At 40.0% G+C, this 15,956-nt stretch overlaps 1 protein-coding gene across 3 annotated transcripts in view; it reads left to right on the top strand.

Moving 5' to 3' along the window:
- Nucleotides 1-15,956, top strand: part of LOC106935221 (neurocan core protein-like) — a 58,107-nt gene that overhangs the window by 8,862 nt on the left and 33,289 nt on the right. Inside the window, exons 1-2 of one of the 3 annotated variants that reach the window (XM_015015581.1) lie at nt 745-861; nt 14,115-14,197. In XM_015015581.1, coding sequence (XP_014871067.1) covers nt 803-861; nt 14,115-14,197 — 142 coding nt within the window. In that variant the 5' untranslated portion in view covers nt 745-802. Of the gene's footprint in view, nt 1-744; nt 862-14,114; nt 14,198-15,956 lie in introns of those variants that run through there. The other 2 variants (XM_015015583.1, XM_015015582.1) reach the window with 2 other exon arrangements.

Raw genomic sequence — 15,956 nt, 5'->3', positions numbered from 1 at the left:
CCGAAAAAACGTGAAAAGAAAGGGATTTCACAAAAAGCGAGAAAAAGGGGGGGGGGGGGGAAAAAAAAAAAAAAAAAAAAAAAGATTGATTCTGTGTGGTGCCGAGAGGACATTCATCCCTCCTCATTGACGAGAGCCCCTCTGTAAACAAAACCACGGCATGTACAAATCGCCAGCGGAGGGGAAGAACACATCAGGTCACCTTGACAAATGAGCTGTATTGTCTGTGAATATGAGAGACCTCCCGTCGGCCAATAAAAGCCAATTCTGCTTCCATTTACCACTTCAGTCTGGAGAAGTCCAAGTGTTGTCTTCCTCCTGCTGCCCCTGTTAGCACGCCCACCGCTGGCTGTGTGTCAGCGACACAAAACGAGACAAGGTTAACAAGGAAGTGGAACATTAGAGAGGAGCTGGAGCTCAGGTGATATGTATGCATGTGAGGGGGGGGGAGGGGTGACACGGGGACGGGGAGGTGGAGCCTCCACTTCCAGGAATAAGGCAAAGGTAGGGCCAAAATGCATCTTCTTCCTGTCCACGTGCGTTAACGAGAGCGTGCAGCAATTAGAGAATTAGCTTCGACGGGAACCTGGCGTGGGTGCAGCAGTTTAGGTGTGTGATAAATTAAGTTTGCAGATGAGTGCGCGGGAGCAGACGCATCAGAGAGCACAGTTGAAGAAGAATTAGAAGAAGAATTAGAAGAAGAAGAAGAAGAAAGAAGAAGACTCCGATTCTAAAATAGAATTCCAGCCGTGCGTCGTGTTGCTGCTCACTTTGCGTCTCTTCACCCCCGGTTTACTGCATCATGTCTGACTCTGCAACCGCCTGGAGTCAGTTTGGAGCAGTGAGTGGATTGTGGAAGAGGTTCGTCAAATCCTTTGAGACGCTGCAGAGCTGCTAGTCAGTCATTTATCACGAAGAACTTATATGACTGCTTTCGATCATTTTTCAAGCAGACGGAAAGAAATGTACTTTTATTTGTTGTCCAATTTGCTGGTTGGTTTTGAACATGAACATAGTTTTTTTGTTTCTCTAGAAAAGCTAGAGAAGTTCACTGAAATGATGCTGTTTATTCTGCCTAAACTCATAATTGCTGCAGGTTACAAATTCAAATCTTTATATTAATTGAGCACATAAAACATTCAACGTCTTTATCTTTTTGGGAACATTCAACTCAGCTTTTAAAAAAAGGCTGATGGTGAATTATTTTGTAAATTAAAAGGGAATATATGAACATGCTTTCATGTTCAAAGATAAAACCATCTAATATTGATTTTCTGAATACAATTAAAGGGGATTGGCTTTTGTTATTGAGGACCTAAAATCTCTGTAATCCATTGTTGACGTTTGTTTTCCCTTGTGGACAATTTTAGATTCTTAGTTTGAATTAAAGGATTTCAAAGATTGTTTGGAAACCATGCAATTAAAAATCCTCGTTATGTCTGAACAACAAATGCTTTGAGGTAGCTGATAAAATTACAAAACAAGGAATGAAGTATGACGTATTGAGTCGATCACAGGGAATTTTTATTTTATAAATAAATGCAAGAGGAAGTGCTGTGCTCTGATGTGCGTCTTCATGATGGCCCCTAGAGCAAGAGAGTCAGAACTCATAAATATGTTACATTTGTTTGGTTTTGAAAATGTTGAAATGACCCAAAGTCATTTTTAAAAGTGTTCAGAAACAGATTCTTAGGAACTATTGTCATCCAATGACCTGGAAACATTCCAGGTTGATGAATCAAACACCTTTTTACAGGAAAATGTGTGCATCTCTTTCACAGCGGTGATTCACTTACTGCTCTGGTTAATGACCTGCATGCACTCTGGAGCGATACTATGACAACCAATCGTTTTATACGCTATGGCAACCCGGAGGAGATAACATTGAACTGTTCAGCATTGAACTGCAAAGCATATGTCCAAGTCAAGTTTAAATTTCTTTGCTACGTCTTTGTAAGTGGGTGTGGTAAGGCAGAGGAATAGAGGACTCAAGTTCGTTCAAAAACTCAACAGCGTTGCATATTATCAGTAATCCTTTAATATAGTCCAAGGTCAGTTCACAAAAATCCAATCCAAGCAGAGTTATCCAAAAAACAGTAGGTCCAAAAAAACACAAGCTGGGTCAAAATCGCTGGAAGACAGAATTAGGATTATGACTGAAGCACATGATACGAGGGACAAAGATGAGCTGACAAGCTGCACAGGGTGAGGTATAAACAGAGAGAAAAAGCATTTTTACTATTTTATATGCAGATGTACCAAGGTGAGGCCAGAGGAGTGAAAACCACAATTATACATTTGCCCACTAGGCCACAGAGGCATACTATAGTGGACCCTTGGTATTCAGCTCTGCTCACAAATGGCTAAAATCCACCAAGAATCCCTCTAAAAACAATTTTAACTGCTTATTTTAATAGTTCAAACAACAAATGCATCTTAATATGCATGAATACGCACAGTGGAGACCATCTACTGTCGTGCGGTCTTCCTCATCTCCAGCCAATCAGGAAGATAAATGTGGCTCCTGGATTGGCTGCTCTGTAAAAACCAACTATTAATATGTCAAGCAGCATTGCGCCTACATAATTCAGCTTCCCAAGCTGCGTTACCTTTGAATATTTTAGATATGCTCTATGAAATCCATGAACAGATCGGTTTTGCAGAATAATTTGGAGTTACGTTCCGCAGAAAAATCGGCGAATAGGTGAATCCTGAATTCACAAGAGGTGGAGGTATTTTATTTTTTTTTATAAATATAACTATGACAGGATAGCAGATGTCTTTATAAGCTGTACATGTATTCATTTGTTTACTTTTACTGTATGAAATGTCTAAAAGATATCAGTAGCTCATTATCCTGCCTGTCTGCAGCTGACATAAACATGACAACAGCATGTAAGCAATGAAACTGATGTCATGTTATCCTGAGATTGTCCTGTTTGACTAACCCCGGTAAAAACTTTCTGAAAACACTGCTGTAAAAGACTGAGTGCGTAGAGATCATCTAATGTGAACTGGAGAACAATTTGAGCTGACTCAGTATTTCAAAGTAAAAATGAACTAAAGGAAATAAAAGTAGTATTTCTTGTTTCTTAAAAAACTAGAAAGTTTTACAAAGTAGATCATAAACGAGTAGATTATTCACCTCTACATTAAGAACTTTGTTGAGGCTGTATTTTCTCTGCAAGCCAAAAGTAATACTCAGCTCTAGATTGATATTCTCTCTGGTAAAGAGGTGCTCACACTAATATGTCACTTATGTGACGATAGCTTAAATTCCTGCCCTAATACAGCAGTAATAGCTAATAGAATGAGGCTATATAAATGCAAATGAGCACCAGCTCTCACTTATGGTGGCCAACTTCTGATCAAAATAAGCTTCACCTCTGAGCAAACCACATGCTCAATGCAATATAAGCACGCCACCTTTAAGGAGAATTTATTTCATTTGGGGCGCTAATTTACTGTTGAGGTCATCACCGTGGAGCCGACTGAGAACCAGACCGAACTGAAGCGGCAATTTTATCATCTGTTTTTAGTTTGTGCTTCGCTCGTCGTGATGTGCTTTAAACTAGCAGTACCTTCCCAGTCACTGGAGCCAAAAAGGATCCCTGGTTCAGCACTGGACAGCTCCCAAATATTACATTCCTGTGATCAAGCTGCCAAACGTTGTGAAACAGGGGAATGAGTGATTAGTCGGTGTGTCCTAGCTGCCGGATGGGGACTTAGTCTCACACTCTGCCTCTCTCTCTCACGCGGAGGAGCGAGTCCCTCGTTCAGACCAAGTGCCCTCACGCCAAAACCCACCGGGGATTGGACGCACCGATCCATCAGTCAACTTCAGTCTTAAGACGGGGAGGGGCCGGAGCGGGCCACCAGGCCAATCAGTAGAAGCATAGATGAGGCCACATCTGAACACACAAAGAACGAACCCCCCCCTTTTGTCTTTGGACCTGCCTGCGGCTCTCCTTGAAGGTTTGGGAGAAGAAAAATGTTTGGCTTCACAGTTGGATAAGAAAAGAGTTCCTCCAGGCTGCATCAAATCAGCCTCTGCAACACGGGGATTAGGAAAATGACTCACCTTCTGCACGCTCAGCAGCCGCCGCCGCCTCTATGTTTTTTAATGTCATCCGATTTGAAGCAACTCCTTTCAGCAGGTTTTAGCTGTTATTGTTGGGTGCTGATGTATGGAGGAGCAGATGCTCCAGCTCCTGGAGATAAACACTTGAAGGGCAGAGCTTTCTTTTTCTGTGCATTCGTCATTTGTATTCGGGCAGAGTCATTAAGCATGTGGAGCTCTTGGACAATGTCCCACCGTCCTGTCCACATTTGTCTCCATCATTCGTTTTTGCTTTTTTTTTTTATTGATGCACCGTTTTCTTTTTGGGACAGAAATGTGAGCTCCCTTTGGCCATCTCTTTTGATTCAGAGAAATAGATGGCATAAACCCCCAGAGCTAATGCATTCAGTGATAGCTGTGCCTCCTCTTGCACCTGATCCCACATTGACATCGTTTCCCCAGGACGCTAACCTTTGACCCCCCGCAGCTGAATTAGCTACATTAAACACATGTTCTGTGCTTAAATTAGCATACACACACACACACACACACACACACACACACACACACACACACACACACACAAATCATTTAAAAGCAAACTTTATAAATGCATTAGTTCATGTATTCACACTCAGGTTTCTCCATTTGCAGCAGTGAGTGAAAATAAATGTGAGGTGAAATCCAATTGATCTTTGCTTTGAAAAGTTGCAGTAGAGGCTTTTTTTTTTTTTTTGTCATTTGGAAATACAGTACCAAAAACAAACACCAACACGATACAGAGCAGGGGACAAAAATGTCTTCTTGACCAAAGACAAGTTTTCAAACTGATTAATGATCTGTAGTCAGTGTACAGTTACTTAGATTCAGTTTTGGTGCTAAACGATTATATAAACAAGAATATAAACAAAAAGGGGGTATTGATGACAGACATATTATTGATTCAGAAAAGTGGAAATGCTTGTGAATCTACAATGAAATGCAAAACGATCTGTAATCCGGGGTTTCTCGCTCTCTATTTTATTTTATTTTTTACAGTGAAAGAGCAGTAATGGTTCCTGCAGTTTCCGGTCTGTCTGTGGGACACGATATGCTAGTTTTCACTTAACCTATTGAAATTTTAACCAAATGATTAGACTCCTCAAATTAGTGATAAAAATCACAAAGAAATTAGGAAAAATTTAATTTTGTTTGAGGTTAAGGTTCATTATTTCAACATTGACCATAAATAATCATAATTAAGCTTTTCATTCATTCATTCATTCATTCATTCATTCATTCATTCATTCATTCAAGTGGACAACACATGGCCTATAAACATGCCTTCCAGCTTGCAGCTTATTTTCAGACCCATTCCCTTGTTGGATTTTTCTGTTAAATTATTTTCTGAGACAAAAAGCCCAATTCTCTATTGTCATTTTCAGTCTGATATTGTCACCCTCTTAAAAAGGTAGAGAGGAATTGATTTCCTTTAAACAATCATATTAGACCAACAAATCCACTGGCTGCCGTTCTGAAAGCCTCCCCTGGTGCACACAGGCTAATTAGGAGTCCTTCTTTCTTGTTGAATGCAGAAAATGTCATTTTTCTTTGGCTACAGTAGACAGGATCCTATATCGATAGTAACACTTGAAAAGCCCCACTTAAATTTTCCTGACTCTAAAGACGACATCACAGTTTCTATATCTATATCAATATTTAGACATCAGAGTTCAGTGATTTATTCATCCCATATGTTTTGACATATTTTTTTTTCCTATTAATAAAATGTCTACAGTTAAAAATTGTTTGAAGTTGCTTGGATTTACGCGTTACAGAAACAAGCTCTGCTTAATTCCACGGAGACGGCTCCATCGCGCCCACTGCTTTCCATTTTCCGTGGAACTTATGTGACAGTTTTCCGTTCTCACACATTTACAGGCACACATTTAAATAATGCGACACCCACGTTTCCTAACCAAATGTATTTAGATTGATTTTTTTTCCCCCTCTGTAATGACCATACAAAGAGTCTTTAATTGTCAAACTTGCACTCAAATGGCCAGTGACAGGAAGTGGGTGAAAAATGAGGCGATGGAGGAAGAAAGTAAGGGCGTTGGATATCATCTGTTGCAAGTCTGCTGAGTGTTGCTCCACATCAGTTTAGCAGCTACACAGGATGGACCCAAACAGATGGCTAATGCTGGTTTTACTCTGGTGTTGTTGTACATATTTTACCCCTGAGTAGCTACTGCATGTTTTCCAGCTGAATATTTAGCAAACAACAGTTGAGTTACTTTGGTGATTACACACAAATGAGGAACATCTCCCCTGGACTTTTATAGGCAGGTTGAAAATTGGTTTAAAAACAACAGTTTTTTCTTTGGTGATTGGTGCTTTGTTGGTCCTCGCTTGTATTTTTGCAAAATCTGTGGCGTTGTGTTGTGTATCTTAGCTTAGAACATGGTGGAGGCTGCATCATGCTGTGTGGAAGCTGGTCAGAGTAGATGGAGCTACGTTCAGGAAAACTTTTTAGAGGCGGTGATCAGTTGAGGCTGAGGAAAAGGTTTATCTTTCAACAGGATAATTCCTAAATATGCAGGCAAAACTAGAAACCAATGGTTTGAGTAAAAACTAATTCGTGTTAGAATTGCCTAGTCAAAGTCCAGACTTAAATCCAACCAAGAACCGGTGGGAAGACTTGAAAATGGATATTCAGAGAAGTTCTCATTCTAGACCGGACTTGAGCTGTTGTGCAAAGACAACTAACCTTTACTTAACCAGGTAAGCGGACTAATGAGAATTAGTTCTCGTTTACAAAAACAACTTTGCAAATTGTGAAAGTGAAATCATATTATTCCAACTGAACCTGTCTTGGGGACCTTTAACAAAAAGAGAGATTAAAAGCAGCTGAAACTGAACCAATAAGTCTTTGGATGTAGACAGTAGGATGAAGATACTTAGCATATTTTGCAGCTCCTTCCAAACTGAAATGAGAAATGTCCAGAGGAAGCCTGGGTTTTTGATCTGACTGTATGGGTGGAGTGGTTGAGACAAATCCCCCCACCCCCAATATTTGCAACTTCAACGAAAAGTGGTTCAACAAGACAGACTTAATAAGGCTGAACAGAGATGCAGTATGACACATCAAATCCTAATGAAATGCATTAAAGTTTGCAACTGTAATGTGACAAAATGTGAAAGAGGTTTTTGCTTCTCGGTAGAAATTCAAGTCGAAATCAAGGCTGCAATCGTTGCTGAAATTACATCTTTTACTCAGCGGGCAAGAGATTTTCCCCCCGTTATCCCTTCTTGAACCTTTCAAGCTAAATAATCTTCAAAATGAAACAAAATTGCCTCCTTCTCCTGGTTTCACTGCTCATACATTAAACCGGAGTTTATGCTGGCCTGTCAGCAGCCCGTTGAACAAGCCCTCATGTATAATCTTAAGCTGGGAGGACTGGCATCTTGTCAGAGTTCTCCCTCCATCTGAACCCTGCATGAGTCATTAGCTGCTTTGAGAGTGATTAGTCACCATGCTGGCATACAGAGCACAAAGACGAGCTGTGGATCTGTGCTCATGCAGTGAATACCTGATTCAGCCGGGTTCACCTTGCTTCTGGTTCTTGGTTTTCTTTTTTTCTTTTCGAAGTGGAACAAAACAGGCTGTGGTTTATTTGGTCCTCTGGCTGGATTTTCCTCCAATATTCTTGGAACCTGTTGACAAAAAGTGTTTCTGTGAAAGCAAAAACACGAATTTCAGTTGGCGTGCATGAATTACCCGCTGCCTATTTTCCCCCTTACCCCCCGTAAAAAAAAAAAGCAAATTAATAAGACTTAGGGAGCTTGTGCAGGCGTCTTTTCTGAGGAGCTTTCATCATGGCAGCGTTATTATTTTTAAAATGTTGATAAGATGACCTTCCTTTCAGTCGTCTTCCTTCATCCTTCTCTCCTCACCACTTTGTCTGTCACTTATCTAGAGCTGCTATTCTGCTGCTCACTCTGCTGCTCTCTGGAGGTAATAGTTTTGTGAGATATGATTAAAGAAGAAGGAGAGGGGAGGAATTGCCTTCTCCTGTCAGGTCCCTATAGGGGTGGAGAAAAAAAAAAAGTATCTTTCCTGTAACTCCTGTGTCTGTTCCTGTTCTTTCGGCAGGTTTTACCAGAACTTTTTAATAGCTGTTAAAATTAATCTTGGTCTTTAGTGTTGTCATCATGCTCTTTACATGAAAGGATTAAAACCTCCTTTGAAAAAGACTGCATTTGCTTTCTTTTTTTTAACTTCTTTCACCATTTCTCTTAAGGGAGAACAGAGTTCTAAGTCTCCATAATTCATGTTCTGTCACATCTGAAGCAAAAAGATGAAAAGATGACTTAATAAAAAAGAATATTCTGGGTATTTTTAAACCTGAGATTCTTTTTTTAACAGATAAACAAGATGATTAGGAGGAAAACATATGCCTGGAATTGCTCCTGTGCGGAGAAAAATGCTCTAAACGGCAAAAACAAAGATGGCTGCAATTACTCAGAGAGGGCAATTCTCCATGTCAGATTTAAAAGTGCTGGTTGTTGCTGGTTCACCACCCTGTTTTCAGATGTGCTTGCATAGGTCACCAAAGTAACTTCTAGCAGAATTACCTCCACTCTCTCTGCAACAAGGGTCTCTGGAAAAGCAATTTTCTCCATGAAAACGTGCTTTGGTGTAGGATTTCTTACCCTATCAGTGTTACTTATAGTATTTGAAATGCTTGCTGCAAACACGATGCTGTGCAAAAAGCAACATGAAGACACAGACCTTACTATTAAGAGAAAATGATTATTAGGCATGATTGAGGCTTTCCTTGTTGGGTCACAGTAGGAGGTTGAACTGTGAGACTGAAATGTGTCCCTAAAGTGTTTTTGTGTGACTTTTTAACCACACATCTGTCACTGCCAGAGCCACACAAATATAACCTGCAAAATAAGCGCACCCATTATCAAACAGCATACAACAGTAATATATTTATTCTTTTAATCCTATGTTTGTTTTGTAAATTACATGTAAAAGTTTCTAACATTTTTTTATACGTATTCAAGGGTAACTTGGTATCACATTTTAATACTTTTTTTTATCACCCCAAGACATCAAAATATTAGCTGAATTAATCAAAAAGTAGGTCAGGTTGCTTTCAATTGGAGCCTAAATATAAATATGCAGGAGGTGAGGGAATTTTCATCAGTGCAAACAGAGCAGCTGCATAGTGTAACAATAAAATACTAACAACACATTTACCTCTTGGCTTTACACACCAACATTTTTTTTACTCCACCGTGAACCCTTTTTGCTCCAAGTAGTAACTCTTTTCTTCTTTTTCCAAGTGCAAGACCTGGAAAAAATTCTACATGCTACTTATGAACAGACTCAATAAATATTTAACAAATAGTTAGAACTTTCTGTATGCAAATGATGTTATTGATGTGCTAATTTATGCATAAAGTGCAGTGCTATGCTAAATAAAGTGTTTAGTTAACATGCAAATCTGCTCATAAAGTGTTACCAAAATAAAAACGGTAACAAGAGATCTCTTCATTCATCATAAAAATTAAATCTTGATTCAGGAATGTGATTTTGCTCCCAAATGCACCTTAGTTATGCAGGAGGACGATGCAAAACACACCAGCAGGTCCATCTTTAGTAGCATGACTAATTTATAGGAAAATATTTAGTTTTCCCATTGGACCACATTGGTTTAGGAAATTCGATTACAATTTCTTACTCTTTTACTCAAGAGCCGACGTTCCATTTAGCTGCTTTGTTCAGGGAAGCGCTAAAGTCAGAGGGGGTGCACATGCTTCTTCTTTCCCCATACTTTGTCAAATTTGATATTTTTTGTCAAACATTAAATGTCTGAAACCTCTCTCTGCCTGTTTTATGAAACTGCAGGAAACAAAGCGATTCTTGCCACAGAGCATTTACATCTCTGCGTGATCCGCTGAGTGATGTGCTCCGATCAAAGCGCTATAACTCACACAGACTCCCTACCAGAAACCCAATGAAGAAAACATTGTGTCTTGGATGATGCATCATTCAGGCCTCCAACATCAAAGTTTCCTGAGTTAAATAGAGAAATGAAAAATCCCCCAGACGGAGCAGCCTCTGGTGGCACCGAGTGTATGTATTTACAAACTGATTTGCATGTTCACTTACTCTCGACAGGAGAGGCATGTTGCTTTACTGATGTCAAATTGCGTTAATCATTTATGACTCCAGGACTTTTACATTTTGAGATTTAGTTGCGTCTAATGAATCCATAAGTATGGAGATGAGCTTTCAAGATTACTCAGTGTAATGGAAATATTTCCAGATGGAGAAAAGTTTGAAATATTGGGATAATAAAGAAACCTCCAGCTGGTCAAAGTGAACTAAGTAGCACTCTTTGCATTATTTCACATGCAAAACCTTTCACATCTCAACTCTTCCACATATTTCAATGTATTCACTTGTGATTTTGTTCAACAGACCGACAAAAAGTAGCACGTAATTTTGGAAGTAGAAGGATAAAATACAAGGCTTTAGAAGGTTTTTTATTTTATTTTTTTTCAAAGAAAGATTTAAAAAAGTTCAACATTTTTGTGCTTTCTACCTTACTGGGCTCATTGAATAGAATCGCATATCGATAGAAAATTCTCTAGAAAAACCTTTTCATAATTGATGGGAAGTGTTGCTCCAGTGGTATTTTGAGGTTTTTTCTTTGGAGATGGCCTCCAGATCTTTAAGCTTTCCGATTGAAGTCAGGACTTATTTCATAAAATGAAAAGTTCTCTTTACCTGAGGTGATGCATAAATCGTTGTCATCTCATCGCATGGCCTGAAAATGGAAAGAGCTGTTCAACTGTGTTGGAGTTCATTCATTTTTGTTTCTGTGCTCCACCAGGTCCGTTAACCAGTTTCAGGACCCGACCAGAACCCTAAATCCGTAAATTAGCTTGAGAAATAATGAGATTTGTTTATCAAACAGGCTTTAATGCTACAAGCCAGACATGTCATACAAATGGATCAGATACAGAGTTACATTCACTGTCCAGCGCTGGGGCCGCACTTAGCTCACCTAATGGATGAAACCAAGTGATTCTAATCAGTTTCAGTCTGTTTACATCTGACTGTCAGCAGTCAAACATTTATGGTCATGTAAGCTGCAACGTGTGCATGTAAGCAGTTAAAAGTTGAGCTTAATTCTCTGGTAAATGTCACATTGTGGTCAATAAGTTTTAAGCGTTCTTTTTTTTGTGTGTGTGTTGGGGTCATACGAATGTTTTTATGAGTGGCTAACTCTAGCGCTTCAGACTCCTGCTGGCTTCCCTCTACAGTTTTCCCAACGGCTGCAGCTTTACAGGAGATGTGGGTCGAGGGGCTCCTGGTCGCGATGACCACGGGGGCCACTTGGTGTCCTGCTTTAACAAAGTGACAGCCATAATGCAGGCCTGCCAGCCCCGTCTGTTAGCTCCTTTTACATCTTTGTCACTCTGCTCGCTCGCTCGTACAATGAGCCTAGAATGCGTCCCATTCAGACGACATGACAAAAATGTGTCAGATGGACATTCACATTGAAGTCCACTGAAGCATTTTAGAAACTTCTGGCTCTTTTTTTCTTCCTCTGAGACACAACTGTGCCTGAGAGTCTGAAAGGGGGGGACATTTAGAAGAAGGCGTTCACAACATCTGACGTCTCGTCCCGAACAAAGGATGAGTCTGATTTAGTATGCTGCTGGTGTGATTGCATCTCCAGTGGACTGTATGTTGTAAATGCCCTCTGGCAAATCTCTGAATGGTTGGTGTCCATGAGCATACAGTGGTGTACATAGAGCTAAACCTTTAGTAATGTCAGCGTGGAGAGCTGCTGGTGGGTCCCTGCCAGTCCTCGGCCCCCTCCGATACAATACTCTCCGGGTAAACTCCTTGGTGTCGTGACTCTCTCCAGGCTTTTAGAAATCACTTGTCAGCCACCCAACAGGATCTACCAATGGTTCAGGTCTTCTACATGCAAAGAGTCCAACGGTTCGCCCCCAATCTGTCATCATGAGGTCCCCAGAACCAGGATGCCCGCAGAGTGGCGCCATACCCACATTCAGAGGGCTGAAATGGCTGCCCACTCATAACACCTGCACAACAAATTGTTGCCTAATGAAAGTGTAGTTTGGCAGAGAAACGCTCTCCTTTGACTCACACGCTCCGGCTCTAGTTTCGAAGGTTTGACTAAACTTTCACATGGTCAGGAAAGAGAGCCACCATTATTCTTGCCGTTCCTGAGCTGAGCTGCTGTTGCATAATCGTCATTCAAAGCATGAGGGATGCTGTTGGCATGCGTTGCCGTTACCTTGGTGAATGCAAAGAGGCCCGTCTTGGATGAATTATTTAGTTTATGTAAGTGAAACCGAGACCGTCTAATCTAGATGCCTAATTTTGGCTCCGACTAACGTGCGATTCTTCTTGCAAACCTGCACATTTATATGAAGGCGCAAATGTGTCTGCAGGTCAATTGAGGATTTAAATTTGTTTGTGTTTCCTGATTTCGCCTTAAAACAAACACCAGACCTGCGTTTTCTTCAGATCTCGTGCTCCCGACTTCGTCTCCGTTTCACGCCAGCCCCGTCTCAGGCATCTCTTCATTGAACTGTAAAGCTTCAGGCACCAAGCCAAATCCTCCGACAAAGTCAGCAACTCATTTTTGATGTGTGGCAGGATTTTCCTGGCGTTGTGCAGAAGAGATGCAGCAGCCTCGCTGTTTACTGCAATAAGCCCTTCCTATGGATACTTACTAATTAGAAAAGTAAACAAATTGTTTAATTCTTAAACACGGCAGACGATTAAACAGCATTGTGTGCTTCGGATGCTGAAGTTTCTATTTGTAGTTTTGATTTTATTGTAGTGCAAATGAGAGAGGAGAACTTTGAAGAACACCTCTTTCCACCTCTTTGAGTGGATAAGTGAAAAGAAAAACAACCTTTGTTCACAGTTTCTCAAGACGTTGCTGGTGTGTGCTGCACATCCTCTAGCACTCAGGATGTCTGGAACTTCCTGAGTGCTAGAGCTTCTTGTTTGTGATTTGTCTGTAAATAGCAGAGATGGAATCCCACAAAACAGGCAAAATGTTTTCGAAACAAGATCGTAGTTTTATTGGTAGACGTTAAACAATATTTTCATGGCAAATATAGCTGCTAAATGATGAATCAATCAGCCTGACCCTCACTGAAGATGTAATTTGATTTGTTAAATCGTGAACTGAGCGTGAATAACAACAGGTTTTTTGACCAGTTTTAGTAGCCTGATTACTGTCGGACTTGTAGAGGCAGGAAATCACTTAATTACGACTTGTCTGGCTGAAGGATGCAGACTAAAAGGTCTTAAAAAGCATTGGGTGACAAAGTCTGTAAGACTAGCATGTTTATCTGAAACGCTTTCATTTCATGCTTGCATTAAAAGTTAGGATTTATATGTACAGCTTGAGTTCCAGATTCACAGACATCAGACTGAATCAGCACAACGTTTGGCCTGATGACATGATTATTGTTGGGTGGCATGTACGCTTGCATCCTGATGTCATATTCTGTTAATAAATAAACATCTAAAGCAGTGCCTGATTTATTTCCACAGCGATTTTGAGAAGATTGGCTTTGTAAAATGATAAAAGATGTATGTATTAATGTTTTATAGAAGTACTAAATATTTTTTATGAAGAGGATAAAAATGAGGATATTAGTCGTTTTTAGTTATGTGAAATGACTAATAATTGACTTTTTTAAACAAAGTTAAATGTCATTACATACTGAAATGGTGAAAGTTGTTCTTTTTCTGCTTTTGTATGAAAATGTAACTATTTCTGGGCTGAGACCCAAATGTTTCTGGATCCTAACAAATTCCGACGTCACAATTCGTTCAGAGCTCATACTGGTCTTGAAATAAAAACTAATTTTAATGGTGTGCATAAACATAAATATTTTCTTGCGAGTTACAACAGCACAAGCGTTTTGTGTTTGGGTGCAGCGCCTCTGATTCAGTTTTCCTTCCCATCCGTCTTGTTTTTCTTCTCTCTCTCAGCAGGTCCAGGATGGTGTTAAGTCGGACTGCAGCTGGGCATCAGATCTTTTTTGCTCTCATGCTGCTGCTCTCTTCAGGCTCTGGTGAGTCCTCAGTCTTTTCCCCTCCATATTTTAGTCTCCTCATTGCCAGGGTTGGATGTAAAAATTATGTCTGCACACAGCTGTTCTCGGTGATACCGACAGGAAAAGTGGAAGAGCTGGATCGGAATACAAAACAAGTGCTTTACACTACAAAATAAACACATTTTTTTGCATTAATATGAACACTGCGAGAGCTGACATGCAGAGGATGTTGGCGAACAAGCTCGCAGGAATAAGCCTGGAGCGCCTCCAGAGCCATTTAGCCAAACATCTGCTCCGTCACAATTATGTTTGAAAATTTCTGATTACGAAACAAAAGGCGGAAAATCTCAGAGCTGCAGGTTGCAGCTGGATTATTACAGGTTTGTTGTACCTCATGCAGCCCGCTGGCTGACAGCGGCGCAGATAAGTTCTTGGCTTTAATTACTTTCTCTGAAATTGGCATGCATCGTGCTCTTCAGCCTGGGATTGTTATTGAACTGCACCTGCATCTCTGATTTGCTAAATTTAATCATTACCCTCAACAGATAGTGGTTCTTCTCCACATTCAATCATGTTCTGTTTTGTTTCTGTTGAAGGACAAAAGTGGACGGACCAGACAATTGTTTTATGCAGCGAATTAAAGCAGAGGTTTCCAACCGGGACTTATGTTAACATTTGAAGCAGGAACTGATTACGGCCAAAAGAAAGGAAAGCACATGGAAATGACATTTGACAAACGAAAGCAGAATTTAAATGAAGAATGGATTTAATTCAGTGCATTATTTTGTAAAATACGCATTTTCATGACAAATTCTAGCTCGTCTGAAGTTTGTAGGTCTCACAAAGCCGGTAGTGACAAAAGAAAGAGTAACCAATATTTAAAATAAATGTCTAGAGGAGCATGTTGTTGAATGGGTTAATTGAGAGCAGGTGAATAACAGGATTAAATGTAAAAATAGCCAGTGCCTCTTGGATATAAAGCTCTTGAGATTCAGTAATATGACCTGATTCTGCAAGTTAGCGAGCGGTTTAGCAATAACATTCAAAATACAACCTAAAGAAAATGAAAGTTGAAGGAAATGTTACTGTAAAATCAAAAGAAATTACTGCATCCTCATCTTTTCACTTTATAGACACAACTGGGTTACAGTACATGCTCTTGAAAGGCTTACATGGGAAGATTACAAATGCATAACTAATATCTACTACAGTCTACTATTCATTTAAAAGCAAAGTCTAGTTCATCATGTTTGGCTTTTCCTACCTGCTCCAGATTTATTTTTTTTATTATAAGGACTAAGACACAGAAAAGAGAAAAATGTGCTGCAGGTTGATGAAGGTTGTCGTTTGGTAACCGACAGAAAATAAAGAAATTACAAGATTGTCCTTGATTTCTATTGGTCTCTCTCTCTAATTGTAATCACAACGCGAAGCTACGCTTGTCGTGCTACCTGTCTTGGTTTCTGCATTGTTTTTCCCCTGCATCATTCCTGCTTGTTACTGCGCCGGGGCTCTGTGTTTTTCTTTTGAGATTGTTATGATTACATGTGATTTAAAGGGAGGCAACAGGGCGTCGTCTGCTGACAGAGCGCCTCCCTGGGGGGTCAGCTTGTGAAAGCCCCAATCTAAATGCAGATGAAAACAACTCTGTGGGATTCAGTTTCTCTGTCTGTGATTTTCTGCAAGACTGTTTTTTAAAAGTCATGTTAGCTTTTTTTTTTTTTTTTTTTTTAAAAAAAATTGCTTTTTTTGTTCTTAAAGGGGTTGTTTTAAGGGG

This window comes from Poecilia latipinna, unplaced genomic scaffold (genome assembly GCF_001443285.1).
Source record: "Poecilia latipinna isolate Pla-1442-1.1 unplaced genomic scaffold, P_latipinna-1.0 Scaffold1930, whole genome shotgun sequence".
NCBI classification, from domain to species: Eukaryota; Metazoa; Chordata; class Actinopteri; order Cyprinodontiformes; family Poeciliidae; genus Poecilia; species Poecilia latipinna.
Note: the sequence above shows the minus strand (reverse complement) of the source record. Positions and strands in the feature narration are given on the sequence as shown.